The sequence below is a fragment of the Lepus europaeus genome, chromosome 20 (assembly GCF_033115175.1).
Source record: "Lepus europaeus isolate LE1 chromosome 20, mLepTim1.pri, whole genome shotgun sequence".
NCBI lineage: Eukaryota > Metazoa > Chordata > Mammalia > Lagomorpha > Leporidae > Lepus > Lepus europaeus.
The window spans coordinates 22,810,673-22,838,432 of record NC_084846.1 but is presented as its reverse complement, the minus strand read 5'-3'; the positions used below and the strand labels follow the sequence as shown (position 1 = coordinate 22,838,432).

At 40.4% G+C, this 27,760-nt stretch overlaps 1 protein-coding gene across 3 annotated transcripts in view; it reads right to left on the bottom strand.

Moving 5' to 3' along the window:
• The window catches only part of HDAC9 (histone deacetylase 9), a 528,728-nt gene that overhangs the window by 400,443 nt on the left and 100,525 nt on the right, over nt 1-27,760 (bottom strand). For all 3 annotated transcript variants that reach the window (XM_062178442.1, XM_062178443.1, XM_062178441.1), the window contains 3 exons: nt 26,861-27,011; nt 25,792-25,918; nt 22,512-22,633 (listed from right to left, as the gene is read on the bottom strand). In XM_062178442.1, the coding sequence (XP_062034426.1) occupies nt 22,512-22,633; nt 25,792-25,918; nt 26,861-27,011 (400 nt within the window). The remainder of the gene's footprint in view (nt 1-22,511; nt 22,634-25,791; nt 25,919-26,860; nt 27,012-27,760) is intronic.

Here is a 27,760-nt window from a genome sequence, read left to right as displayed (position 1 = left end):
AAGCCAGAGCAATCAAGAAAAAGAAGCCTGTGAAAACTTCACTGATTTAGGGATTTGGGAGTCACTGGTGTCCTTTGACAATATGTAGAAGAGACGAAAGAACAAAGTAGGATGACACACACATTTCTATGTCATGATCCAGTGCAATGACTTTTAAATTGGTTGCTCAGTGAATGTTATTCTGAATTCAATCATATATATGTGAGCACAGAAGTTCAAAGTCTGACAATAAAACAGAAGAAAAAATTACAGCACATTAGCTATCAATTCATAGGACTATTTGTGGTTTTTTTTTTTTTTTTTGCATTCATTTTTTTTAGGAGAGGGAGGGATTTTGAGTTTCTCCAAGAAACAGAAAAGGCGTCTACCATTCAGAAGACTCAGGTGAAGCTGCCTTGGGGGCAACTGGGCAATGTGTCTGAGACCCAGACTCTGAGCCCCCTGAGGGCAAAGACCATCCTACTCAGCCCCTGTATGCTCACAGGGACCACAACCTCCGGCCCAGAGTAACTGCTGGAAGAGTAGCACATTTCTCTCACTCCCCTCCTCTCCCTTCTCCTTCAAAACTGAGTGGGGCAACTGAACGTGAGCTCTTTCCTGGGAACCAGGGACTAGGAAGACAGCTGGCTCTGGGTACAGTGACCGAAGCGCAGGACTGGTCTTCGCCGCCCTTTCAGCCCCTTCCAGTCTCCCCTCTGTGAAACAGCAGAAAGGCTCTGCGTCAGAATAAGATGCTGCCTGAGGACCTGTCCCAACCTTGGCCCTGACTCACTTTGAATCTCCTTCCAAATGAGACACACAACTGCCTAGACTGCATACTTTGACTTCTACCAGTAAGGTTCAAAACATTTCCTTCTACACAGCCTAACATTTTGACCTTCAACATACTGAGATGGTTTTAAAATCAAAATTTTACAGTAAATAAAAATCTCGTGGTGGTTGTCTTTCACACCCTGCTCAGAATCTACATCCAGGAACCAGCACTGTGGTGCAGTGGGTTAAGCAGTTCTTGCCATGCAGGCATCCCCCAGCTGCTCCAGTTCTGATCTAGCTCCCTGCTAACGTACCTGGGAAAGCAGCAGAGGATGGCCCAATGCGTGGGGCCCTGCTACCCACATGGGAGACCTGAATGGAGTACCTGGCTCCCGGCTTCTGCCTGGCCCAGGTCTGGTTGTTTTGGCCATTTGAGTGGATGGAAACTATGTCTCTCCTCTCTTTCTCTGTCCTTCTGCCTTCCAAATAAATAAATAATTTTATCTGTTAAAAAAAAACCAAAACTGTACCTAAAGAGAGAGAAAAGCCCTAACGGTCATGCTCAGCCTTCAGGAAGCAGCATCTGCATTCTCTTCTTTGACGGAGGGCTTCCTGTGGGACCTTATCACTCATCTCTAGGATCCTCCACTTCCACCTCGGGATGGTGTGACTCACTGTGCTTATTTGTCAACAAGGAAAAGGTACTAGATGTTTCCAGTGCCCGCCCTTGATAGAGCCAACGTTTATTTTCCTTTTCTGTCTTCTGCAACACAGACTTCTTCCTCATTGAATCCTACACCTCCCTCATCTTCTTTTGCAACCATGATGTACCCCCAGACTTCTGATTCATATTATCCACAAAAAGAGTATCGTGAGTTTGTTTGCTTTCTAGATATATGTATCCATACAGTGTTGTGTAGTCACTGATCACAGCCAAAAACAAAATGGAAAGGCACGGATACATTACATAAAAATATTGTGGTCTCCAGTGCCGAGGCCACAGATATAAACACAAATCCTACCTCTGCATACGTGTCATTGCAAGAGAGGGGCATCCTTACAGGCGGTAGCACAGGCAGCAATGGCACTGGATAGGAGCTGAACTGGGAAAGACTTCAACATCTCTGCTTCAGGACAGGGAAGGTAGAGACCAGGAACTCTTTCCTCTACATGCAGGGCTTACACCTATTTGTGCAGGTGAGTAGGCAGATCAGATCTGAGGGGCCCACTGAGGGGACACCCAGGCCTGTGGCAAAACCCACCCAAGATCACGAACAGGAGAGTGAGCACAGCAGAGCAGAGCGGCCCTTCAGAAGGAAGAATGTTGGTCAGAGCTTCCCTCTCAATGCAGGGCATTTGCGAGCATTGAGAGAGGCAGTCTCCCCTCACCTCCACTCCTGCCGTGAGGACAATCCCTCTCTCTGGTAAGAAGGATGGGCTCAGGGTTGTCATATGACCCAGGCCATTGGGGTGATTAGCCTTGGGACTTTATCACAACCTCTGGGGAAAAGTGTTTGGTTTTTGCTGCTGTTCTGAGTGCAGGATTGTGTAGGCAGCCCAGCAGAACCAAAACTGGAACTCATGCTTCTTCTAAGAGCAACACTCAAATTCACTGAACTAATGAGATCATCTAAGCACCTGGGCTCCAGGAACATTCAGTGATATGAGCCCCTTCCTTAACAAGGAAAGTCTCCTTCCTCGTTAAACCAAGCTGATTTGTATTAGGTTCTTCCTGAAAAACATAATTCTGCTCAGACTTATTTCTCCTTGGGGTGATGTGAGTCAAGGTTTCAAAGGCTATGTCCAAGCTCACAGGATGAGCTGTGACTGATCAGTGAACTCTGCCCTGGACTCAGGAGAGGTTTTACAGCAATGCTCACGCACACCTTGGTCCATACCTGTGCCATCCTACAGGACAGTCACATGTGCCCACTGAAATTTAGATTCTAACCAATTCAAGTGAGTCAACCAAAAGTTAATGTCTAAGTCACGTTTTAAGATTTCAGTTGCAAGTGACCACATGCAGCAAGTGGCTACTGAGCCAGACACTACCGATGCTGAACTTCTCTACCACGACAGAAAACTCTACAAGGAAGTTGTAGTGTAAGAACCACAGATACACAGCTACTGTGGGCTAATGCGCTCTGAGAATCTCTCTTGATTACTTCTGTGTTACCTACTTTAAAATACATGTCACAGGGGTGGACATTCAGCATAACAGTCAAGATGCTGCTTGGAACACCCACGTCCCATATCAGAGTGCCTGAGTTCAAGTCTTGGCTCCACTCGGGATTCCAGCTTTTTGCTAAGTCAGACCCTTAGAGGTAGCAGGTGATGCTCGAGATACTGGGTTCCTGCCATCCATGTGGGAGACGTGGGTTGAGTTCCTGGCTCCCAAGCACTGGGGAGGGAATCAACAGATGGGAACTCTTTCTATCTGTTTCTCTCTGCCTTTTTTCTGCCTGTCTCACAAATAAGTAAAATAAAATAAATATATAGTAGAAGTAGAGTTAAAATACGCATTTCAGAATGAGACATTGAAAATTTACACTGAAAAAAAAACATTTTAATGTTGCTTCTTAGCAATATTCTTCAAATGGTTTGAAACTTTGCTTTTACTCAAGAAAATTTAGAATCTGAAAATGTGAAACACGAGTGCCTTAAGAAGTAAAGTGGTTTAAACAGTCAGTTACATTAATTTTCACATAACCTATCAAGAACCTCTTACATGCACCTCACTAGGAAGAATGCAAATTCCTTAATGTCAAGAACCCTTTTGAGGGGCCAGCTCTGTGGCACAGTGGGTTACAGCCCCAGTCTGAAGCGCCTGCATCCCATATGAGCATCGGTTTGAATCCTGGCTGCTCCACTTCCGATCCAACTCCCTGGTAATGGCCTGGGAAAGCAGCGGAGGATGGTCCAAGTCCTTGGGCCCCTGCCCCATGTGGGAGACTTGGAAGAAGCTCCTGGCTCCTGGCTTTGGATCAGCTCAGCTCCAGCCATTGCGGCCATTTCAGGAGTGGATAGAAGACCTCTCTGTCTATACCTCTCTCTGTAACTTTGTCTTTCAAATAAATAAAATAAATCATTTTTTAAAAAAAGAACCCTTTTTATTCATAGTGGTTTTCTTAGCATTCAGGAACAGGCCCTGCACAAAGTGTAGTTTGCTAAATAAGGAATGGAGACATTATAAGCATTCTCATCATAGACATTTTACCATCTTTAGCTGGGAAGAACAGGAATAACATTAAGAAACTCAGTATCTAATCACTGACATATAATTGCCAGCTTTTATAGCAAAAATTACATTGATTTGAGAATACAAATAGGGGAAGAGTCAAAAAAGCTTTTATGAAACATGACTTTTGAATGTATCTTCCATGTGAATAGGTAGAAAAGAATGGGGGAATCAATACTAATACTGAAATAAAAATAAAACAGCTTTATGAAAGAAAACTTTGGTGGGCATAAAGAAAGATAAGGGCACTTGATGATAAATCTTGCATGCACCACAACCTGTTACTACGTGCCGCCTTAAATATTAAGAATGTTCTTGAGCAAGCAGAGGGCAGTTATCCTGCTCACCCCCCCCCACACACACACACTCACACACACATGTACATACACACATGCATGCACACATGCACGCACACACACACACAGACACACAGACACACTCTAGATATCTTTGCCATGCAGGATACTTTCAGTTCACAGTAACTGGGTGAGAGGATACAAATTCAATTATAAACAGCTCATCCTTTATCTTGTATCATCTTCTACTCTATCAGATATGTCTAGAGACATGTATGTGCACATGTTTACATGGAAGATTTCTCCACAGCTTCAATCTCAGTAGCTGGGAACACTACAGATGAAAAGCCATTTTTCAATCATCCTCAGGGTTATATAAGAGATGGCTAAATGCTACCGAAGTCTTAGTTATTACCTTTTGCCAATTTCACGTTCTGGCCTTATCTAAACTGTCCTGCTAATTGGACATTTGACAGGGAGCAAAATCTATGTCCTTTGAGTTTGCTAGAGTTGGCAATTATGATGATTTGAGATGCAGTCACGTAGCAGCATGGTCCTTTGTTCCCTTTACATTCTTCAAATCGTTAGTATTTTCTTATCCTCTTCATGAAACTGGATGCCACATTTCTTACTTACACTTGTCTGCAATTTGGGGAATAATGTGGTCAATTTTCATTGAGTTGAATAATCTGAAATCAAGAAGTATTGTATGCAGAGGCATCCCAGTTAGTAACAGATTAGTGACAGGGTGAAGGACTCAAGACTGCTTTTGCCACTAAATTCTTTTATAACTTCATTATGTGGCTACAACCAATAATCCAAACCCCTAACACCATTCCCAGTGACACACACTGGCGATGTGTACTGAGATTGTCCTATGACCCATGCTGCACTAGGTTTTTTCTTTATTGTCTAGAAACCCAGAAAGAAATATTTCCCACACTTGACATGGAGGAAAATTGAGGCTAACACATGCAGTGGTCACCCAGATCCAGATAATGGTGCCAAGCTGGAACTCTCAGTCATATTCCAAGGCCAACCATTGAGACTGTTTTCAATACTGTGTCTCTCTGGGCTACAGTATCTTTTCCACACTAGTTTCCCCTCCAAATGACTGGAGCTAGATTTCCAAGTTCCTACATGGCTATTAGCCACTGACACCTGTTCTTAGTCCCAACTACTTACCAAATCGCTCATGCAATCTTTGCGGCTAGGTTCTCATTTACTGGACTGTGAAACTTAAGCATTTTGTTCATTGATTCTAACCTCACCATATTTAACTTCTGAATCAAAAATTCTCAAGAACTATGATTCTTGTTGTTTGTTATGATTTTAATATGAAAAATATACATCATACATTTTTATTCTTACTAGTCTGTAATAGGAAGTAAAGCAATAGGAACATGCACAATTAACTCATATACCACTACAAACAAAACCAATCCAAAAGCACCATTAGGGGCTGGCACTGTGGTGTAGCATGTGAAGCTGCTGCCTGCGGTGCTGGCATCCCATGTGGGTGCTGGTTCATGTTCCAGCTGCTCCACTTCCGATCCAGCTCTCTGCTGTGGCCTGGGAAGGCGGTGGAGGACGGCTTGGGTCCTTGGGCCCCTGCACCTGAACGGCAGATCTGGACGAGAGTTCCTGGCTCCTGGCTTCAGATCGGTGCAGTTCCAGCCATTGTAACCAGCAGGAGAGTAAACCAGCGAATGGAGGACCCCCCCTTTCTCTCTCTCTCTCTCTCTCTCTCTCTCTGCCTCTCCTTCTCTTATTGTGTAACTCTAACTTTCAAATAAATAAATAAATCTTCCAAAAGCACTATTGAACTAGTCGTGTCATTCATTAAACCCATTCAGATTTCAGATGTTTTCTAAAAAGTAAGCATCTTTTAATCAATGAGTTATTTTAAAACTGCTTATTTTCATTATCTAAATGCTTAACTATCAAAAAGTCTGTTCAGCAAGTAAATTACCTAGTAAATAGTTAAGTCATATTTTAAATAAAGTAATTTTTCTCTAAAGTTTTTATTTATTTTATTTGAGAGGAACAGGGAGACAGAGAAAAAGAGAGAGGAAGAGAGATCAATTTTGATTGGATGGTTCACTCCTCAAATGCTCACAACAGCTGGGGCTGAGCCAGGCTGAAATCAGGAGCCACAAACTCAAACCTGATCGCCTACCTGGGTTTCGGGGCCCCATTACTGGAGCTATTTTCTGCTGTCTCCAACGTGTGAATTAGCAGGAAGTTGGAATCAGGACCAGAGGTGTGAGTTGAACCCAGGCATTCCACCATGGGATGCCAGCACACCAAATAGCACCTTAACCACACCAAATAGCAAACACTGTCTCCAAATCAAATTTTAAAAAAGAAGCTAAAATTTCTAATTTTAGAGGATCAAAGATTTATTTGATTTTTCTTAACTTATCGAATCTCCAGTGTTTGATATTACAAGAAAGGTAAGACAAATATAAACTAGAAATCTTTACAATTCCAAAGTATTGTTTACAGTACTATTTATAGTCTGTTCTAATTCTGTACTTTATCAAACTTATTTTAAAGTAACAAAAAGCAATGTAGTAAAGAGGATGATGACACATAAAAGAGGGCTTAGAATTAAAAAAAAAAAAAATCATGGACTAAAGCATTATGCAAAAGAGTTTAGCATAAAGTATGGCATTCCTTCCAAAATGTAGAAAAATCATCTCAGCCTCCTATCCCAGTTATTTTAAAGATATATTTACTTATTTATTTATTTATTTTTATTTATTCATTTAAAAGGCAGAGCACAACAGAGAAAGAGAGCTGGAGAGGTAGAGAGAGGGAGAGAGATGGATCATCCATCCTCTGGTTTAACTCCCCAAGTGGCCACAACAGACAGGATGGGGAAGGCGTTAGCCAGGAGCCAGGAGCCAGGAACTCCATCCTGGTCTTCCACACATGTAACAGGGGCCCAAGCACTTGAGTCATCATCCAGTGGCTCCCAGGATGTACCAGCAGGAAGCTGGATCAGAAGTGGAGGAGGGGGCTGGCCTGAGAAAGTAGAAGATGCCCCAAATCCTTGGGCCCCTGTACCCATGTGGGAGACTTGGAAGAAGCTCCCGACTCCTGACTTCAGATCAGCTCAGCAGCCATTTCTGCCAATTGGGAAGTGAACCAGCAGATGGAAGACCTATCTCTCTCTCTCTCTCTCTCTCTCTCTCTCTCTCTCTCTCACTGCCTCTGCCTCTCTGTAACTCTGCTTTCAAATAAATAAATAAATCTTCAAAAAAAAGAAGTGAAGGAGCCAGGACTTGAACAGGCACTCTCATTTTGGATATGTGTGTTCCAAGCAGAGACTCAACCTGCTGCACCACAACACTGATCCCAATATGTCTCAATTTTTAGCACAGGGACTTGTTAATCATGATCAGACTGAAGAGAAACAATCTCAGTCACTGATGTTCATTTTAAAAAAAGCTACAACCGGGCCGGCGCCGCGGCTCACTAGGCTAATCCTCCGCCTTGCGGCGCCGGCACACCGGGTTCTAGTCCCGGTCGGGGCACCGGATTCTGTCCCGGTTGCCCCTCTTCCAGGCCAGCTCTCTGCTATGGCCAGGGAGTGCAGTGGAGGATGGCCCAAGTGCTTGGGCCCTGCACCCCATGGGAGACCAGGAGAAGCACCTGGCTCCTGCCATCGGATCGGCGCGGTGCGCCGGCCGCAGCGCGCTACCGCAGCGGCCATTGGAGGGTGAACCAACGGCAAAAGGAAGACCTTTCTCTCTGTCTCTCTCTCTTTCTCACTGTCCACTCTGCCTGTCAAAAATAAAAAAAAATAAAAATAATAAATAAATAAATAAAATAAAAAAAGCTACAACCATTTATTTCTAAAACTAATATCCTTAAATATGAAAAGATCATGTCAAAGAACTGAAAATCTAGGTTTTTAAAAACCTATTTTCATCATGTTCTGTGTTTAAGTCAGTATCGCATTTCTGGTTTTACCCCCAATATGTAAAGACATTAAGAATCTTCACTCCCATCCTCATCACAAGTAAAATGTTAAGCAATCAAAAATCAAACTGGGTTTGATTTCTTAAACCCATCAGAGAGTAAGGACTCTAGGCAGGGGGTCACCATGAAACTGGGGAGCCGGGAAAATACCAACAAAAGTCACCACTGAGATTAGCTTACCAGAAATGGGACTGCTAAGTTACTGGACTCAGTAACTGGCAGGAACACTTAAAACAGGCATTCTGCTGGATTCCTGGTGGCAGAAACTGCGGGAGGCCGAGTGCAGATTAGCTTACACATTAAAATCTCTAGGGGACGGACTTGCAGGGGACCCTGCACTTCCACGGGTTTGACTTTCAGGAACCCAAGGGGGCTTTCTCAGTGAAGATTGGAGTACACAAATCCTCTCTTGCTTAAGTGATGGTAGGGAGTACAGGTGGGAGAGAAAGCAGAAAAACAGCAATTTCAAAACATGCTCAGGAGAAGACTAACAACTTTGAAATATATCCAAAACATTCTTCTTAACAACAGTCACAGGTTCCAGTACAACAGCGGTGAAGTAGAACTGACAGACCTGACAGACACGGACTACTTAAGAAGTAGTTCTTAGGGAAACCCCAAACAGAGGAAACCAATAAACAAGTAAACTGAACCTTATGACATCTACAGTAACAGCAAGTGTTAAGGTTGGCTGCAGCTAGATGGCTCAAGCCAGATTAACAAAAAGAAAATCCACACCAAAAGATCAACATTAAGGCCTCACAACAAAAATGGTAATTACTCACTCCCCATTTTCCTATATATCATGTTTGGCTTTTAATAAAACATTGTAAAGCAAGATAAAAAGCAAGGAAATGAAGTCTAAAGAGACAAAGCATGTATCAGCCAGATTCAAATATGACACAGATTTTAGAACTATCAGATAGCAAACTTTAACTATGAGTTATCAGCTCTAATGGAAAAAGTGGACAATATGGGTAATGTATGCAAAAACACAAAAACTCTAGGAAAGAAGGAAAAGGGAATGCTAGAAATAGAAATCATAGTAACAGAAATAAAGAACATCTTTGATAGACTCATCAGTAGACTGCACATGGCTGAGGGAAGAACCACAGTGGCAAAATAAAATCTTTAATTATATTTATCTGAGACACACAGAGAAAGGAGCAGACAGACAAACACAAATGCCTGCAAAGGCCAGGCCTGGGTTAGGGTCAAAGCCAGGGTAACTGGGAGCCCAATTCAGGTCTCCCACATGGGAGGCAGGAACCCAATTATTTGAGCCATTGCTTTGCAGGGTATACATGGTGGGATGCTGGAGTCAGTAGACAGAACCAACAATCAAACCTGGGCAATTTAATGGTGAAGACAGGCATCTGAACCTCCAGGCTAAATACCAGTCCCTATTTTTCATATTAATTGGTCCAATGGATAACTGCTCAAAATAACCACAGCAACAGTACATAGGGTGACTGTAGCTAATGGAAAAATGACAAGAAGATGATAAAGGATGAAAGTGTGGAATTAGGATGTATAGAGTTGCAAGGTACCTGGATTACTTAGAAAGTGATATACTGTTATTTGAAGGTTTGTAGATTTGCTGTATAGGAAGATGCATTTTAAACTCTAGGGAAACCACTAAAAGAAATTTAAAGGGGTATAATTTATATGCTAAGACAGTAGAAAGTTTGAATAATATAAAATTCCCCATGATAGAGAAGGCAGAAAGGATTATTTTTAAAAAGTCAGTATAACAAACAAAAATAATTACAAACATAGCAGATATTAATCTAATTATATCAGCAATTACTTTAAATGTGAATGGTGTAAATACACTAACTGTAAGAGACTATTAGAGGCAGATTTAGAGCACTGATTGTATATATTAGAAGAGAATTAGAAATATCTATATTTCCACCTTATAAAAAGAGGGGAAGAAAAAAATACAAGCTGAAAGCAGGCAGAGGAAAAAAATGAAAAGTAACGGAAAAGTAATAAAATCAGGAAACAATGACTTGATCAGCCCTTGTCCTGACTGTCAAGGAACAGCTTACTATTTTATTCCTTTTAGTATTTTTTTGTCCTACTTAATACCATTGGTTGAACTGTTTAATTAACAATTATTCTTAGGTGTTTAAATTTAACTGAAAAGTCATCCCTGTTAAATATAAGAGAGGGAGGAGATGTACAGTTCGGCACATGTTCATTCAGACTTACCCCTAATGGCAGAGCTAGAAACGTGCCATAGGATTTCAAATCAATTTGATTAAGGTGGCATGTACAAATGCAATCTTACTAATCAAAGTGATCAGTTTAAGTTCATAATTGATCACAAAGATAGGATTAAATGTCAAAGGGATCACATAAACAAGACTAGTATCTGCTAATATTAACTGATAGAATTAAAAAGCAGAGAACGATCCAACATGGGAAGTGGGATACACAGCAGACTCATAGAATGGCAGATATCCTAAACAGCACTCTGGCCTCAGAATCAGCCCTTAAGGCATTCAGATCTGGCTAAAAAGCCCATGAGAGTTTCTTAGGCATGAAAAGCCAAGACACTCTGGCAAAAAAAATGACCTAAATGAAAGATCTCTGTGAGTGAGATCCCAGTGGAAAGAACGGGCCATCAAAGAAGGAGGTACCTTTCTCTGAAGGGAGGAGAGAACTTCCACTTTGATTATGGCCTTGTCTAAATAAGGTCAGAGTATGTGAACTCAAGAGGCTTCCATAGCCTTGGCAGTTCATGACAAGAGCCTCGAGTGATTATTGACATCATAAATAAGAGTGTCAACTGTTAAATCAACAACAGGAGTCACTGTACACTTACTCCCTGTGTAGGATCTCTGTCCTTAATGTGTTGTACTATGCAAATTAATGGTAAAACTAGTATTCAAACAGTATTTTATACTTTGTGTATCTATGTGGGTGCAAACTGCTGAAATCTTTACTTAGTATATACTAAGTTGATCTTCTGTATATAAAGATAGTTAAAAATGAATCTTAATGAGGGGTGGGATGGGAGAGGGAGTGGGAGATGGGATGGTTGTGGTGGGAGGGTGGTTATGGGGGGAAAAACTGCTATAATCTAAAAGTCGTACTTTGGAAACATATTTATTAAATAAGTTTTAAAAAAAGAATTGTATCTATAAATCAAACTGAATCTGTTAAACACTTAATAAAAATTAAAATTAAAAACTAAAAAATAAAAAAACTACATGGGGAAAGGGGAGAATTGTTCAATAAACCTCATTGAGAAAAAAACAGGAAATAAAAAATAAATTAACAAAATTAAAAACTGAGTATTTGAAAATATCAATTGATAACACTAAATTGAGACTAATTAAGGAAAAAAAAAGAGAAAACACAAATTACTGCTACCATAAATGAAAGAGAGGTCACAGTTTTTGTCATTGTAGGATAAGAAAACAGTATTATGAATAACACTGGTCTTAGGAGCTTGAAAACTGAGATGCAATGGACCAGTTCTTTGAAAAACACAAAATACTAAACTACAAAGAAAAACAGGTAATCTAAGTAATTCTATATCTCCTGAAAGAAATTGAATCAATAACTAATAATCTTCCAAAAAAAATACCAGGTCCAAGTGGTTCACTGGTGAATTTTATCCAAAATTTAAGGACACAATGTCAATACTCTATTACCTGGTTCTGGAAAAGAGAAGGAATCTGAGAAGGACATGGCCCATACTACCAAATCTGACAGAGACATTATAGAAATTAATGGACATGGATTCCAAAGTCTTCAATATTATCAAGTCAAATCCAACAATGGATTAAAAAGCATCATATAACACAAGCAATCTGTATTTATTCAAGGTATATGAGGTTCATTCAACATTTAAGATCACATCAACCAGATAAAAAAAAAAAAAGAAAATGGCCCAAGTGCTTGGGCCCTGTACCCCATGGGAGACCAGGAGAAGCACCTGGCTCCTGCCATCGGATCAGCGCAGTGCGCCGGCAGAAGCACGCCTACCGCGGCGGCCATTGGAGGGTGAACCAACGGCAAAAAGGAAGACCTTTCTCTCTATTTCTCTCTCTCTCACTGTCCACTCTGCCTGTCAAAAAAAAAATTTAAAAAAAAAGAAAGATTATATGAAAAAAGCCCTTGATATAGAAAATGCATTTCACAAAATCCTATGTCAATTAATGATAACCTTCAGGAAACTGGAAATAGAGGGATTCCACAATCTAATGAAGAACAGAGACACAAAATCTATAGCTAACATACTTAATGCCGAAAAAAAAAATACTTTCTCCTTATGATGGACAGCGAAGCAAGAATGTCCTCTCTCACATCTCTTCATTGACATCACTTTGAATCTTAGCTCGTGCAATAAGACATGAAAAGGAATCAAAGGTATACGGGTTGGTAATGAAGAAATAAAACTAATGATTTTTGTTCACAGATGACATGATTGTCTATGTAGAAAATCCCAAAGAACCAACAATAACAAAAGTACCTCTGGAACTGATAAGGTATTACAGCAAACTTGCAAGACATAAAACTAATATACCAAAGTCAACCGCTTTCTTGTATATCAACAATGAAACACTACAACATGAAATTAAAAGCATACTATTTACATTAATTCCAAAAAATAAGATGGATGAGTAACAATTTAGAAGATTAAGAGCCGGTGCCGCGGCTCACTAGGCTAATCCTCCGCCTTGCGGCGCCGGCACACCGGGTTCTAGTCCCGGTCGGGGCACCGATCCTGTCCCGGTTGCCCCTCTTCCAGGCCAGCTCTCTGCTGTGGCCAGGGAGTGCAGTGGAGGATGGCCCAAGTGCTTGGGCCCTGCACCCCATGGGAGACCAGGAGAAGCACCTGGCTCCTGCCATCGGGTCAGCGCGGTGCACTGGTCGCAGCGCGCCAACCACAGCAGCCATTGGAGGGTGAACCAACGGCAAAAAGGAAGACCTTTCTCTCTGTCTCTCTCTCTCTCTCACTATCTACTCTGCCTGTCCAAAAAAAAAAAAAAAAAAAGATTAAGAACAGGATCTACATGAGGTCAACTATAAAACTTTGTGTGGAAAATAAAAGAAGATCTAAATTTAAGCATTAATCACTCATGTTCATGGGTAGAACAACAATGCTTAAATGAAAACTCTTTCAAACTTGATCAATAGATACAATATATTCTGAGTCAAAATCTCCATATTTATTTGGTGGGTATCAAGGCATACTAAAGGTTTATATGGAAATGCAAAAGATGCATATTAGCCAACACAATATTGAAGAACAGTTGGAGGAATGACGCAACCTGACTTTAAAATTACTACAAAGCCATAATAATCAAGGCTGTGTGGAATTAACAGAAAACAGATCAATGGAAAAGAACAGGGAGTCCAGAATAGCCCCACACAAATACAGGGAGTTGATCTTCTTTAAAAGAGCAAAGACAGAAAGGATGACGGTCTCTCCAATAATTGTAGGCATCCAAATGCGAAACAACAAATCTAGACAAAGACTTCATATCTTTCATTAGAATTAATTCATATAAAATGTAAAACTAAACAGCTTCTAGAAGATAACAAGATAAAATCAAAGCGACCTTGTGTTTTGCGATGAGCTATTGGATATAAAGTTAAAAGTGTGATTCATGAGAGAGAACACTCATACATGAAACTTTAAGACACTAGTAAGAGGCCAGCAGTTCTGTGACACTGGCACCAGTCAGAGGCCAGCAGCCCTGTGACACCGGCATCCTATATGGGCATCGGTTTGAGTCCTGGCTGCTCCACTTTCAATCCAGCCCCCTGCTAATGTGCCTTGGAAATCAGTGGAAGATGGATCAGGTGCTTGGGCCCCTGTCACACACATGGGAGAAGAAGCTCCTGGCTCCTGGCTTTGGCCTGCCCAGCCTTGGCCACTTTGGGAGTGAAACAGCAAATGGAAAATCAATCACACTCTCTCTCTTTCTTCCTCCCACCTTCCCTCCTCACCTCTGCAACGAAGCCTTTCAAATAAATAAACATATCTTTCTTAAAAAAATCATTTTAAAATAAAGATTATTTATTTAAAAAATGCCTTTTAAAAGCGATGTATTTCTTTATTTTAAAGGCAGAGTTACAGAGAGAGAGAAGGAGAGACAAAGAGAGAGAAATCTTCCATCCACTGGTTCACTCACCAAAGGGCTGCCAACAACCCAACAACTGGGGCTGGGTCAGGCCAAAGCTAAGAGCCAGGAGCTTCTTCGAGGCCTCCCACATGGGTGTAGGGGCCCAAGGACTTGGGCCACCCTCCATTGCTTTCCCAGGTGCATTAGCAGGGAGCTGGATCAGAAGTGGAGCAACTGGGACTCAAACCAGCACCCATATGGGATGCTGGTGCTACAGGTTGTGGCTTAACCTGCTGTGCCCTAGCACTGGCCCCAATAATTTTTTTTTCAACCAAAAAGACACAGATAAAAAAAAATAAAGAACAAATTGCACAAACTGGGTGAAAAATATTTACAAACTAGTTATTTAGTGTGTATCCAAAATACCCAAAGAACTCCTAAAACTCAAGAATAAGAAAACAAGAAAAGCAATGAAAAATGTGTAAAATGCATGAACACCTCACCAAAAAAGACACACAGAAAGCAAATGATTATATGAAAAGATGCTGAGCACCACATTTTATTAAAGAATTCTAAATTAAACCTATAATGACAAACCACTATTAGACAGTTTTTAAAAAATCGAAACTGAGAGCCGCAGGTGATCACTGAGGTCAGAAATAAGAGTGTTAATTGTTAAATTAACAACCGAAGTCACTGTGCACTTACTCCCCATGTAAGACCTCTGTTCTTAATGAGATGTACTATGAGAATTAACTGCAAAACTTGTTCTCAAACAGTACTTTTTACATTGTGTGTGTGTGTGTGTGTAAACTGTTGAAATCTTTACTTAGTATAGAGTTGGTCTTCTGTATATAAAGTTAATTAAAAATTAATTTTAAAGAAGAATAGGATGGGAGAGGGAGTAGGAGGTGGGACAGGAGTTGGGGAGGGAGGGTGGGTATGGGGGAAAAACACTAGATTCCTAAAGTTGTACCTATGAAAATTGTATTTATTAAATAAAAACTTTTTAAAAAATTGAAATTGAAGTTGGCAAATGCTGGCAAGAGTGTGGAGCAATAGGAACTCTGATTCATGGCTGGTAGACATGCAAAATGGGACAGCCATTTTGCAAGACAAGGTTGGCAGTTTCCTATGAAACTAACCACAATCTTTACCATAGGATCCAGCTCAAGTATTTACCCAACTGATTATGTACGCCTGGATGTTTATAGCAGTTTTATTAATAATCATCAAAACTTGAAAGCAACCAAAATATTCTTCAATAGGCAGACTGATTAGAAAAAAAAATCCTGCGATTTATCCACAAAATAGAATATTACTTGGCAATAAAAATAAAGGAGCTTCAAGTCACAAAAAGAAATATAAAATGCACACTGCCAAGTAAAAGAAGCCAGTCTGAAAAGACCACATACTGTATGGTTCCACTTCATGACATTCTGTGGAAGGTAAAACTATGCAGACAAATTAGTGGTTATCAGAGGTCGAGTGGAGGAAGGGATGGGTAGATTACACACAGGGAATTTTGGAGGTAGCGAAACTATCCTGTAGTGTATTGTAATGGTAATCCCAAGACATGACATTATGTATTTGTTAAACCTTAAACTATGGACTGTGTTTATAATAATGTTTCAACAGAGGTATAAAAACTGGAGCAATTTTAACACAGTAATGCAAGACATGAACAAAAGCCGAAAACTGGGTGGGCATTGGTCTCAGCAGTTAAGCCACTCCTTGGTATGCCTGCATTACATGTCCAAGTGCCTGGGTTCAAGGCATTGCTCTACTGCTGATCCAGCTTCCTGCCAACACACCCTTGGACGGCAGCAGGTAGTGGCGAAAGTATTTGAGACCCTGCTGCCTACATGCCCCAGCTATTGTGGGCATTTAGGGAATGAAGTGGTGGATGGGAGTTTTCTCTGTCTCTGTCACTCTGCCTTTTAATTACAAAAATGGACAAAATTTTAAAAGTAGAAAACCAGAGAGTGGTATGAGGTAGTAATACATTAATATCTGCCTAATTTTTTTTTAAATCTAAAACTGTTCAAAATGTAACATCTGTTTATTTAAACATGAAATATTATTTAAACATTAAATAAACATCTGTTTATTTAAAACTGAAATCACAAGAAGAAATTCAAACTCAGTTTGGGCTTGATTACTATGGAGCACCAATTACACTTCATCATATGGTAAAGCTCAGGGACAAGCCTGCACCACTTCTGGGCACCATACTGGCCTCTGAAATGCCAGGGAATGTACAAAATGAACCAATGCCTTTATTCTCACTTTGACATCAGCCTTGTGAGTTGCACATGGCTTATAAAGAAAATATCACTTTTTCTTCCGCTTAGTGGTCAATGAAGGCAAGAGAACTGCAAGATGTTGACGAGACCTCCTACAAGATAAAGGACTTGGAGTTAACCTTAGGAATGTAAATGAGACTTAATTCTTAATCAGCCACAAGCATAAAGTCAAGATTAAGAACTCAGGCTGAGGGTCAGTGTTGTAGCGCAGCGGGTTAAAGCCCCAGCCTGCAGCGCCGGCATCCCATACGGATGCAGGTTTGAGTCCCAGCTGCTCCTCTTCCGATCCAGCTCTCTGCTGTGGCCTGGGAAAGCAATAGAAGATGGCCCAACTCCTTGGGCCCCTGCACTTGCGTGGGAGACCCGGAAGAAGCTCCTGGCTGCTGGCTTTGGACCAGCTCAGCTCTGGCCATCGTGGTCATTTGGGGAGTGAACCAGCAGAATGGAAAACCTCTCTCTGTCTCTTGGCTCTACTTCCCTCTGTAACTCCTCTGTCTTTCAAATAAATAAAATAATTCTTAAAAACAAACAAACAAAAAAAAAAACTCAGGCTGACATTGTGGCGCAGCAGGTAAAGCCACTGCCTGCAACCCTGGCATCCCATATGAGCGACAATTCTTGTGCCAGCCGCTCCCTTCCAATCCGGCTCCCTGCTACTGCCTCCGGAAAAGCAGCAGATCATGGCCAAGGTGTTTAGGTGCCTGCCACCCATGTGGAAGACCTGGATGGGGCTCATGGCTGCTGATTTCAGCCTGGCCCAGCCATGGCTATTCCAGCCACCTGGGGAGTAAACCAGGTGGCTCTCCCTCTCTCTCTCTTTTTCTCTCTCCGTATGTATGTAATTCTTTCAAATAAATTAATAAATCTTTAAAAAACAAAGATTAAGAACTTAATAAATATTAAGGATTCTTCCCAGTGCTGTATAGGCAATACTTAATTGAATCCTCAAAAGAATTGCACATCAAGTACAATCGTTATCCTCACTTTACAGATGTGGGAATCATGCTCTGAGGAGGGCAAATTAATGACCCATGACTGAGGACCCAGATTTCTACTTGGTGTGTGTGAACTGAAAGCCTGTGTTATAGTACCATACTACCTCTCAACGCGGAGAACACTTGTGTCAAATTCACAGTGAGAAACACACTTCAATCCTTTCAAGCAAGATTAGTCACACTGATGTGGCTAAGACAGAATATAAAGATATGTCAAAGCATTCCAGTGTTTGTCAATTTGGAATATGATTTTTTTTAAATTAATAGCAATCATTCATTTGGTGTCATTTTATTTGAAACCCAAAAAGACAGCAAGATACAGACAAAGTGTTTCCATCCACTAGTTCACTCCCCAAATCCCCACAGCAGCTGCGGTTGGGCCAGGCCAAAGCCAGGAGCCAGGAACTCAATTTGGATCTCCCATGAGACTAGCAGGAACCCATGTACTTAACCTACGTACCAGCTGCCTCCAAGGGTGTATGCTTGCAAGAAGATGGGACTGGGAATATAGTCAAGATTCAAACCCAGGCACTCAGATATGGGATGTGGACCAAGCAGCATCTGAACCCCTGGAATAATATTTTAGGCAAATGTTTATATAAGCATAAGTGCTATCTTTCTGCTCTCTTTATAGAAATGTGTGCATTTTCATCTAGGTATGTGTGTATGTAACGTAAGAAAGACACAGATGGGAGGACATGGAGACAGGTTTTTTTTTTTTTTTTAAATCTCTGTGTCTTAATTTTGTATTATAGCAACCTGAACAGGTCACCAAGGTACCACAACATAACGGCCATTCCGAAGGGAGAGTCATAAGCTATATATCTCATCTCTGCTTCTTTCCAATTTACTCAGTGTGGAAAATGACATTGGCCTTCCAAACCCTTAACTTATTTTTGGACCCTTTCCATCTCTGAGTCTTATTCCAGTGCTGTTGACCATTAAAATGAATATTTCAGTGGGGCTGGAACAGTCTCATTAGCCCAAGCCAAGCTTTATATGGCTTGTGCACTTTTAGAGGTTAATCTAGCAAGCCAACTCACTGTGTTCAGAAGTATTTAATGGAAAGACTGTAACATTCAAAGAAAGGCAAAGTTCACTGGGTAAAACCTCAATAATATAATGGAGCATAAAACCTCTAGAAAATTTTGTCATACCATTTTATGAAACATATGCACACACTCACTGGAACAGAATCCATTTCAAATGATTTTGAAGGTTTTGAAGGTCAGTTCAAAGTCACCACATCAGCAATAACTGTGAGAAATGTATACTATTTCAATGGTGTCTAACCCAGAAGCTTCCTCTCCCTGGATTATAGTTCCTTATCAGGCCAACACTGTACTATACAAGGGGAAAAAAATGTTACCTACTACAGACATGACACTATTTTCACTCAAAATATGAAATTCTGTAAAATATTCCAAATTTCCACATCAACACATCCTTGCCTTATGAAGCAAAAGAAATCACAGAGTGTCAATCTATAAGGAAGTGGTACTTTAAGTGTGGACAATAATGTGAAACTTAAAAACAATTACCCGGTTCTCAACTTCAAGACCCGTGATAGAAAGACCAGTTGTTAGAGGAGGAGCAAACTGACACTCAGTCACTACATTCAAAAAGAGAGTGAATTAGGAAGAGCCAATTCTAAGCGTTATTCTGATGTTTCTCAAAAGCCCACATTCTAGGAGCAACCCAGCTCTCCTACGGGGAAGGAAGTAAAGGTCCACTTTGCATGGCAAAGGTCAGCTGTCTGCGGGCAGAGGAGCCTCTGTAGTTGACTGTTCCTGGGTAGGTGCTGTCTGGAAAGGTCCCCAGAGGTCAGGACAGGTTCCAAACTGGGCTTAGTGCTTCAGGGAAGTCCCTGGGGCAGCCTTAATCAACTTAAGATCTTTGGGACTTTTCTTCTTCCCCTGGTTCCAGCTTTACTTCCTTACATCTTGCTAAGTACATATTAGCAATTCAGTATGAATATAGATACAAAAGAAATTAAATGTGGTTAGGATTATATGCGGATCAAAAGATATAATCCACTCATCTAAACCTGTGATGGAGTTCTATGCAACGCAAGTTAAAAACAGAGCTGCAAATCTGGCTTCAATAGAAAAGGATGACTCTAACAGCTGTCCTGGTATTTACGCTCTGGGATCAGTGATGCTACTTTAGTTTTTATTTACCGTGGTGCATGATCAATGACACTACTGTAGATTTTATTTACTATGGTGCAGCTTTACACAATAGCTATCTTCAACAGTGGCCCTAATCATCACGTATGTCTTATAATGGTAAAACTTCATGGTTTACTTTCTTTGTAATGACTGTTACCGAAATGTAACAAAGACAGAAGCAAAAATTATTATTTGACAACCTATCAATGCTCCTCTATATAACGTAAATACATGTCAAAATTTTCTCACAATGGAACTGAAAATATGCCAAGTAGATTATATTTCTATAAGTTGGAAGACTTTCACCTATTTATAATTAATGAAGGGGATCTCTAAATGTCTCATATATAGTATAGGAAACATCTGTATTTAATTATATCGTACTTTTCCTAAACAGACAATGAGAATTGAATTAAGGAATATTTTGAAACCCCTATAGAGATATTAAAGTATTAACGGCTGTTCAAGAACTTTATCGCTACAAAGCTTGAAAATGTTTGGTTTTACAGATCAACAGCCTGACACTTCATAAATATCAGATTTTCAATATAAAAGGAAGCAACCTGACATATTGGACAAATACAGAAAATACACTGCTGGGAAAGACCAATGCTTTTCACTATATATAGATATCACATAAGCAGGCCCAGAAAGTATCCGGGATATTTGCACAAAGTGGATAAAGGTTTGAAACGTATATCCAGAGCAGGATTTCTCTTTGAATTTTGTTGCAGATGGAGAATTTCCAGTAGCAACTTGTGATTCCTTCTTTACCAAGGAAAAACTCTAAGCTTGTCCTCATGGAAACCATGGGACACAAAGTATAGTTTTTTAGTACTGGTCCTTACATATTGAGAAACAGTTCAGATTTTCTTTCTGGATGCAAAGGGCTCTCAAATGCCACCTCCTTTCAAAGTCAGCATCAGCTCGGCAGTCAGTTTTCCATCTCTCAGTGGTAAGAATATATTCAAAGGCTTTGTGCTCAGCAGGACACAAATCCTGCCCTGTGAATGTAACTGAATCACTCATCAGCAACCTCCTACCATAAGGGGACTCAGTATTTTCTTTCCTTTTAGCGACTCCTTGGATTCTTGCATGCCAGTCACTGCCCTGAGGCCTGGGGCAATACTCACATAATCTCTGTCAATAGCTCCCACACATGCCATTGGCACAACCAAATGTCAAGGCTGTAGATGAAAGTCCCACGTTCTAAAACTCATGTCCTTTATGGGTCAATTTTCATAAACTATACTCCCTGTCTCAGAAGTGGATAGAGGCCTACTCTGCTTTCGCTCTTTTATCCCAGAGTTTATTTATAAGAAAGGCAATCTGCCTTGTAGATCACAGTGTGAAACTCTGGTGCAAGATGTAAAACTCAGTTCTTGCCTTTGCATAGGTTACTCTTAAAGTATTGTACTATACCTATCATTTTAGAGCTAAAATGCAAAAATCTTTAGGCTACTATACAAAAAAAGGCATCGATCGCTTATAATGTTTAAACATCCTTTTTGTGGTATCTAGTGTGATATGGGCTAAGTGGTAGGTAATAAATGTTTACTCATGACTGATTATATTTTTAAGCTTTCATGATGATACAAGCCAATTATATGAAAGAAAGTAGCTTCAGCATGTGTTTTTACAATCCATATCAATTTTAATTACTCAAAATTGCGTGGGAAAAGGAATATAAGTATTGAAATTATTTTTTGCTCTGTGTATTTCATATACAAATTACATAGACCTAAACTTCAAGGAGACATGAAACCATCTTCTATGAATACTTTTTCAGATCAGTGGGGACCATAAAACTTTTAAAAAAACCTGTCTCTAAAGGACTATATTTGGCAAACATTGTAAGATTTAGAACAGAATGTACACAAAAACTATGTAAAATAGCTAAAGTTTATACATATGTGTGTGTGTGTGTGTGTATGTTACAGTAGTTAGAACATTTAACATTAAATACACACATATCAGACAGTGTAGGAAGGAGAAGGTGGGAAAACAAAATCAGTCCAGGGCTGCTGACTAAACTGCAAATACAAGCTTCATTGTCCCAGTTCTGCTCATCAACTTTTAACACAAGTGCATGGGGTTTTTAGGTACAGATCTTCACTCTGAGTTCTCCGGAATCTGTGAGATGTTAGGCAAGTCACTTCCTCAGATGTAGCCTGGGCCTTACCTGTTTTTATCAGATAAACAATTACAGTATAGGATTTTAAGACACTTGTCAGGGGGTAAAAAGGTTATTATTCCCACTTTTTGTAATAAATGGCTGAGACTCGGCAGAAAAACGCATAATGGGAGAAAATTATAGAGGCCTTGACTAATGAAGTAAAGTTTCTGCAAAATCAAAAATCTAATTTTCTTCATTGTACCCTGTATTGCTAATAGGAAAATAATTGGGCTCAAATCCAAATACAATAAACTTGCAAATTTAAAAAACAGATATTCTGATTATATAGATCAACTGATACAGAAATTAGCAGGAGTGTGTGTGTGTGTGTGTGTATGCGCTCACAGGTATATGCTTATGCGCATGTTTCTGCAGCAGACAGGGAGGGGTAAAATGTGTATGATTGACATCCTTTGATTTTCTTTAGAGGTGCAGTAAAATGAAGCTACACACATGCTACACAAGAGCAGGTGAGGTTCTTGTTAAAAGCAACTTACCAGTTTTTCGAAGGGGGAAATCATCCTTGGTATCCTGTGCCCCTGGTAATGTGTATTTGTAGGATGGTGACGTCCCGCTAAGGGGTGGAGAGCTTTGATCCAATGACGTGTGGTGGGCAGCCCTGCAAGAGGCAAAGAAGGTTTACTATTGGCTCTGGCATTTTCCAGTGGGCGGGTCAGCAATAATCAGTTGCACATGCTGGACACGTGCCTCAGCTGTGTTTATGTTCTCCGTGTACACAAACCACAGCCTCGCGTGCCCATGTTCACTGCAGCAATATGTGATGGAATGATACACGGACTGGTCATACAGGCCCATAGAAACGTTTGTTCACTCACTAACAGAATTTACCAGCAGCCCGAGCTTTTGACAATCTGAGATTATTGGGTTCTGTTTCCTTAAAAGGCACAATAGTGAAAAGGCATCATGGTGCTCACAGTCAAGGACTTCCTCTTTAAGAACTGCTAAGAAGTACAGACAAGGACACGAGGTCAGCTTTTATACTGAAAACACAATACTGCACCAGCAGGGTCAGATCTCCTGACTTCTATAGCAGGTCCAAAGGTATAGAGTTGGGACTCTTCTCCTATATGGAAGTGTTTTTTTCTCCTATATGGGAGGGTTTTACAACTATTTTCTCTGTCTTGGGTAAATATAGTAAGAGCTACAGTGGTGTTACCGCAGCATAGCTCCTAGGTCTGAATGTAGATCACCCAGTGAAAGTAAACATCTACAATTATTACATATGTCGAAAAGAATGGACAGGACATGGTGGGTGCTACCACCACCATAATTGTTTTTCCCAGTGTCACTTATTAGACTCATACATTCTCAAAAATTATCTGGTTTATATTTTATCTAGCTACGTCCAGCCAAAGCGGCATTAAATTCAGATTCCATAAATCAGTGATTTATAGCTTTCCGAAGTTTCATCCTACTCAAGTTCTGTTCCTTCCAAACCAGAAAGAATCACTAAATAACATCCAAGAGTCGTGTGTGAAATGAGGGTAATTCACAAGTTCATGGAAAATTCAATTAAAATATAAGCTTATTTTGGTGCAAAATTTCTGACATACTTTTCTCATAACATGCAGTTCCAAGATCTTCTTGAAGACTATTCACAGAGATGAGTTTCATATTATACATTAAAATAAATTTATGTTTTAATTCCATTTTTCATAAACTTTTAAAAGTATTTTCATATACGCAGCAGAATAGCTAAGGAACTTTCAGCTGAAGAACTGTTTGCACGTAGCAGTCTCTCATTACAATATGACATAATCTTTTCTTAAAACAGACTTTAGGCCTGCGCTGTGCCTTAACAGGCTAATCCTCCGCCTTGCGGCGCCGGCACACCGGGTTCTAGTCCCGGTTGGGGCGCCGGATTCTATCCCGGTTGCCCCTCTTCCAGGCCAGCTCTCTGCTATGGCCCGGGAAGGCAGTGGAGGATGGCCCAAGTCCTTGGGCCCTGCACCCGTATGGGAGACCAGGAGAAGCACCTGGCTCCTGGCTTCGGATCAGCGAGATGCACCGGCCGCAGCGGCCATTGGAGGGTGAACCAACGGCAAAAAGGAAGAGCTTCCTCTCTGTCTCTCTCTCTCTCACTATCCACTCTGTCAAAAAAAAAAAAAGCAAAAAAAAAAAAGCAGACTTTACTTTTGAAGGAATTATCAATTAGTTATAAATTATGTATGTAATTTTAGGTAACAAAATGCTATTGGCTAAAATATTTTGTGATATTAATTGAACGTTTGAAAATTTCCTCAGAAATTGGTTTCTCGAATCAGCCCATATGCACAATAGAAATTATGTAAATAGTTTTTAAAATACTTGTAAAACATTCTGGGATCTGCTGGTTATTTGTTTTGGAAGAAGAGAAGGGGGAGACACCCACAAAATATGCTTGCAAATACAGTAACTCTTGATCTAAAACTCCTGGCTCTTGTGAGGCTGACAATTTCAATACAACAGAATTAAGTGTTAATTTCCTATACTGACGATGTGACTGGCAGATTTAAAAAATGTGTAATTATAAAAGCCTATGTTCATTCAGTAAATACATTTATGAGAGAAATTAAACTATTAACTGCTAGTCCATTATCTAAATAAGATTAGCCAATTAGCTATTTGCTCTGATTAAAAGAAAAAACATGACATTCTTTATATTTTTACAATGAATTGTGTACTGCATAACACATCTTTAAGGGACTTATTTACAAAATTGTAGTGCTACAGCTTGTTGTATCATTGTTGTCAGCTTATGTGACACAGCCAAATTAGTTTTTTATTGTATGAGAAAAAATGAGGTGAGCTGGGCAGGGGTAAATTCCCTTCTCTTCCCTTTCTTTCCCTCTTTCCCTTTCATCCTTTCTTTCTTTGTTTTCTTCAGCTGAGGCAAATATCTTACGCATTTTAAAACTCTCTCTAACTAGGGTAGCCACTGTGGCACATGGAAAGGCTGCCACCTGGGCCCACATCTTGGGATTGGGTCCTGCCTCTGCTTCCCAAACAGCTTCCTGCCACTGCGCACCCTGGGAGGCTTTAGCAAAGAGCTCACATGTTTCCATTCCTATCACCCGCATGACAGATACGGATGTAGTGCTGGCTCCTGGCTTTGACTAGCAACTAGAACATCTTGCCATTCTCTCTGGGTTCCTCCCTCTCACTCCTCTCTCTGTTGCCCTGCCTTTCAAATACATAAAAATAAACAAATCAATTTATAGAGTTCTGACCTTTTTACATCTAGCTAAGTAAAAAGCCTAAAAAATCAGTCTGCAAAATCTTCACTGATTACTGTACAGATATTACATCTGAGAACAGAAAAATGTAAAATGCAAGTTAATTTCTACGTCCTATCCCCTATGTCTGTTACTCATTCAACAAAGAACACATCCAAGGCGCTTGAAAAATCTCAGGAAAAATAAGATTGGAAATTAAGTTTTATTTTGCTGCAATAAAAAAAATGGAAACCATGTATACTTCTTCTATACTATTACGTTCCATGAATTTTGTGAAGGCTTCTCGCGTAGGTCCTTGCTCTTCAGAGCTCAGTACTAACTAACACTGATTAAGCACAGCTGTCCGTGATGGCTTCCATCATATTATTTCTAGGGGGCAGGTCTGACCAGTATGCTTCTTCTACAGAGAAGGAAACCCACCCTTAGAGAATTCAAAAGGAACTTGCCCAGGGCCACTGAGCTACAGCAGACCCAGGATTTATGCCTAGGTTGGCGAAATCCACAACCCCTGCGAGTGAATACTGCCAAGCACTCAACATACGTGTACCACAGCTTGGGATGGCGGCTCACGGAATGATTTTTGCCATTAGCTGGAGTGTCTTTTGTTGCTGATTTACTCAACAGGAATTCTTGAAGCTTCTGTTTTACTTCTGTGCTTGCCACTGCCCCTGAAACACACACACAGACACAGAAACAGATATGGATTGTGAGCCCGGTCCTCTCCTGCCTTGGCATATTTAACAAGATGAAGAAACAACATCACAGCTCACAGCATAGAAAGTTTCCTATGAAAAGAAAAACCAGAGTCTAGCCAGGCTTTAGAAAATGGCACAGTGATGCTTTGAAACTGCCAATTTTCAAGAGACCATCAATGGCTTATTTAATTGCTTTTGCAGAAAAGGAATTCCCAGAATTAATATTTTTTTTAAAAAAAAAAAAACACCACTGACGTAAAAAACAGTTCTAGAAATCAAGAATCTTGGGCACCATACTCTATCCCTTAAACACATTAAAATGACCTGAGTTGCTGGTTTGAAAAATTTAACTCTTCTTTAAGCCCCTCTGAGTATTAAGCAAATAAATGTTGCTGACAATTCCAGTCCAAGTCATCACATTTTAAACCTCTGTACGACCTGATTTTGAACTGACCTACTAGAGAGGAATTATTTGGCTATGTCTCCCTCTTGTGGAGAGTTCTTTTTGCAAGAATCTGAGCAGGCAGACACTCCAAGCGGCCATGGCTTGACTTAAGGAGCAATTATTGCTTAGGCAGGAGGAAGGAAAGCCAAGAGAGGGGACGTGGACTTAACAGGGTTCTTAAACAAAGGGGCTTATCCTGGACTGCTTTGATATGAGGGGCTATGTTCACAAGAAGGGAAATCAGCGTCTTTGCCAACACAGCGCCACGCTGACTCCTTGAGGAACTCTGCAGTCTAGATCAAGGGGCCGGCAGGTGAGGGTTAAGGCTTTACACGTGCGTCTACGATTCCTTCCCTGAATTAAACCCCGACAACCTGGGCAAGTTTAACTGCACTCTTTATCAGGCCTCTTTCTGAATGGCGATGGGCTAAAGGAGGGAAGAGTCCATCGTTTACCCTGGCGCCTCTTACTTTCTCGTCCTCTGTCTTTGCCTCTGAGAGGAGGAAGCTGCAGTTCTCTGCGGTGCCTCTCTACTTCCTGTTCTTGCCTCTGCTGCTCCAGTTTCTGCTCTTTTTCTAGGAGTTCTTGCTGCTGTTTTATGGCTAGAAGTTCCTGTTGCAACTTGCGAGAAGAGAAAGACATGAGAGTGTGCAATTTCTTTAGGCTTCATCGTTAGCACTGACCAACATTATGAGCTGGCGGAACTCGGTTGCTTTATAGTTGACCCGCTTTTCCATACATCATTCAATCAGAACACAAGCCAGTAATGCCACGATGGTCTTAATGTCACCAACAAGCAAGTTTCCAAGTAGCTCCATTTACCTGTGCTTCCCGATCAAAATCAATTACTCACTTCGCTAAGGTCTTTTTGTCTCTATCAATTAAATCTTTAGTCTCCCTCACTAATTTTGCTTTGTCCACATGAAATATGTGGAAGGCACTGCCCAGAAATCCATTTTACAACATTTCTCCACTATAAATAAACAATCAAAGCTCTCAGTTGAGAAATGGCACACAAATCATCTAAGTGAGTAAAATGGTGATATATGAGTTGATCTGGAGAAAATCTACCTCCTGTCCTAGTATAAATTCTTAAATATGCAAATAACAAACATTTTTTTCTTACACTTTTGTTAACTTATTTTTTTAAAAAACACACAGCATGAAACAAATAGAACAAACGCCAAAAATGTTTTAAAAATGTATAAAGGTCTCCAGAGACTAATGTAAATCGATATATCCATAATAGGTTCTTCCCTAAGAATAGCAAAAAAATGTTATTCTTTCACTCAGGCCATATAAATCTTCATTAGTCAGGAAAGTATTGCTTCCATAAAACCACACTTTAATGCATTATTGTTTGGCTCTCT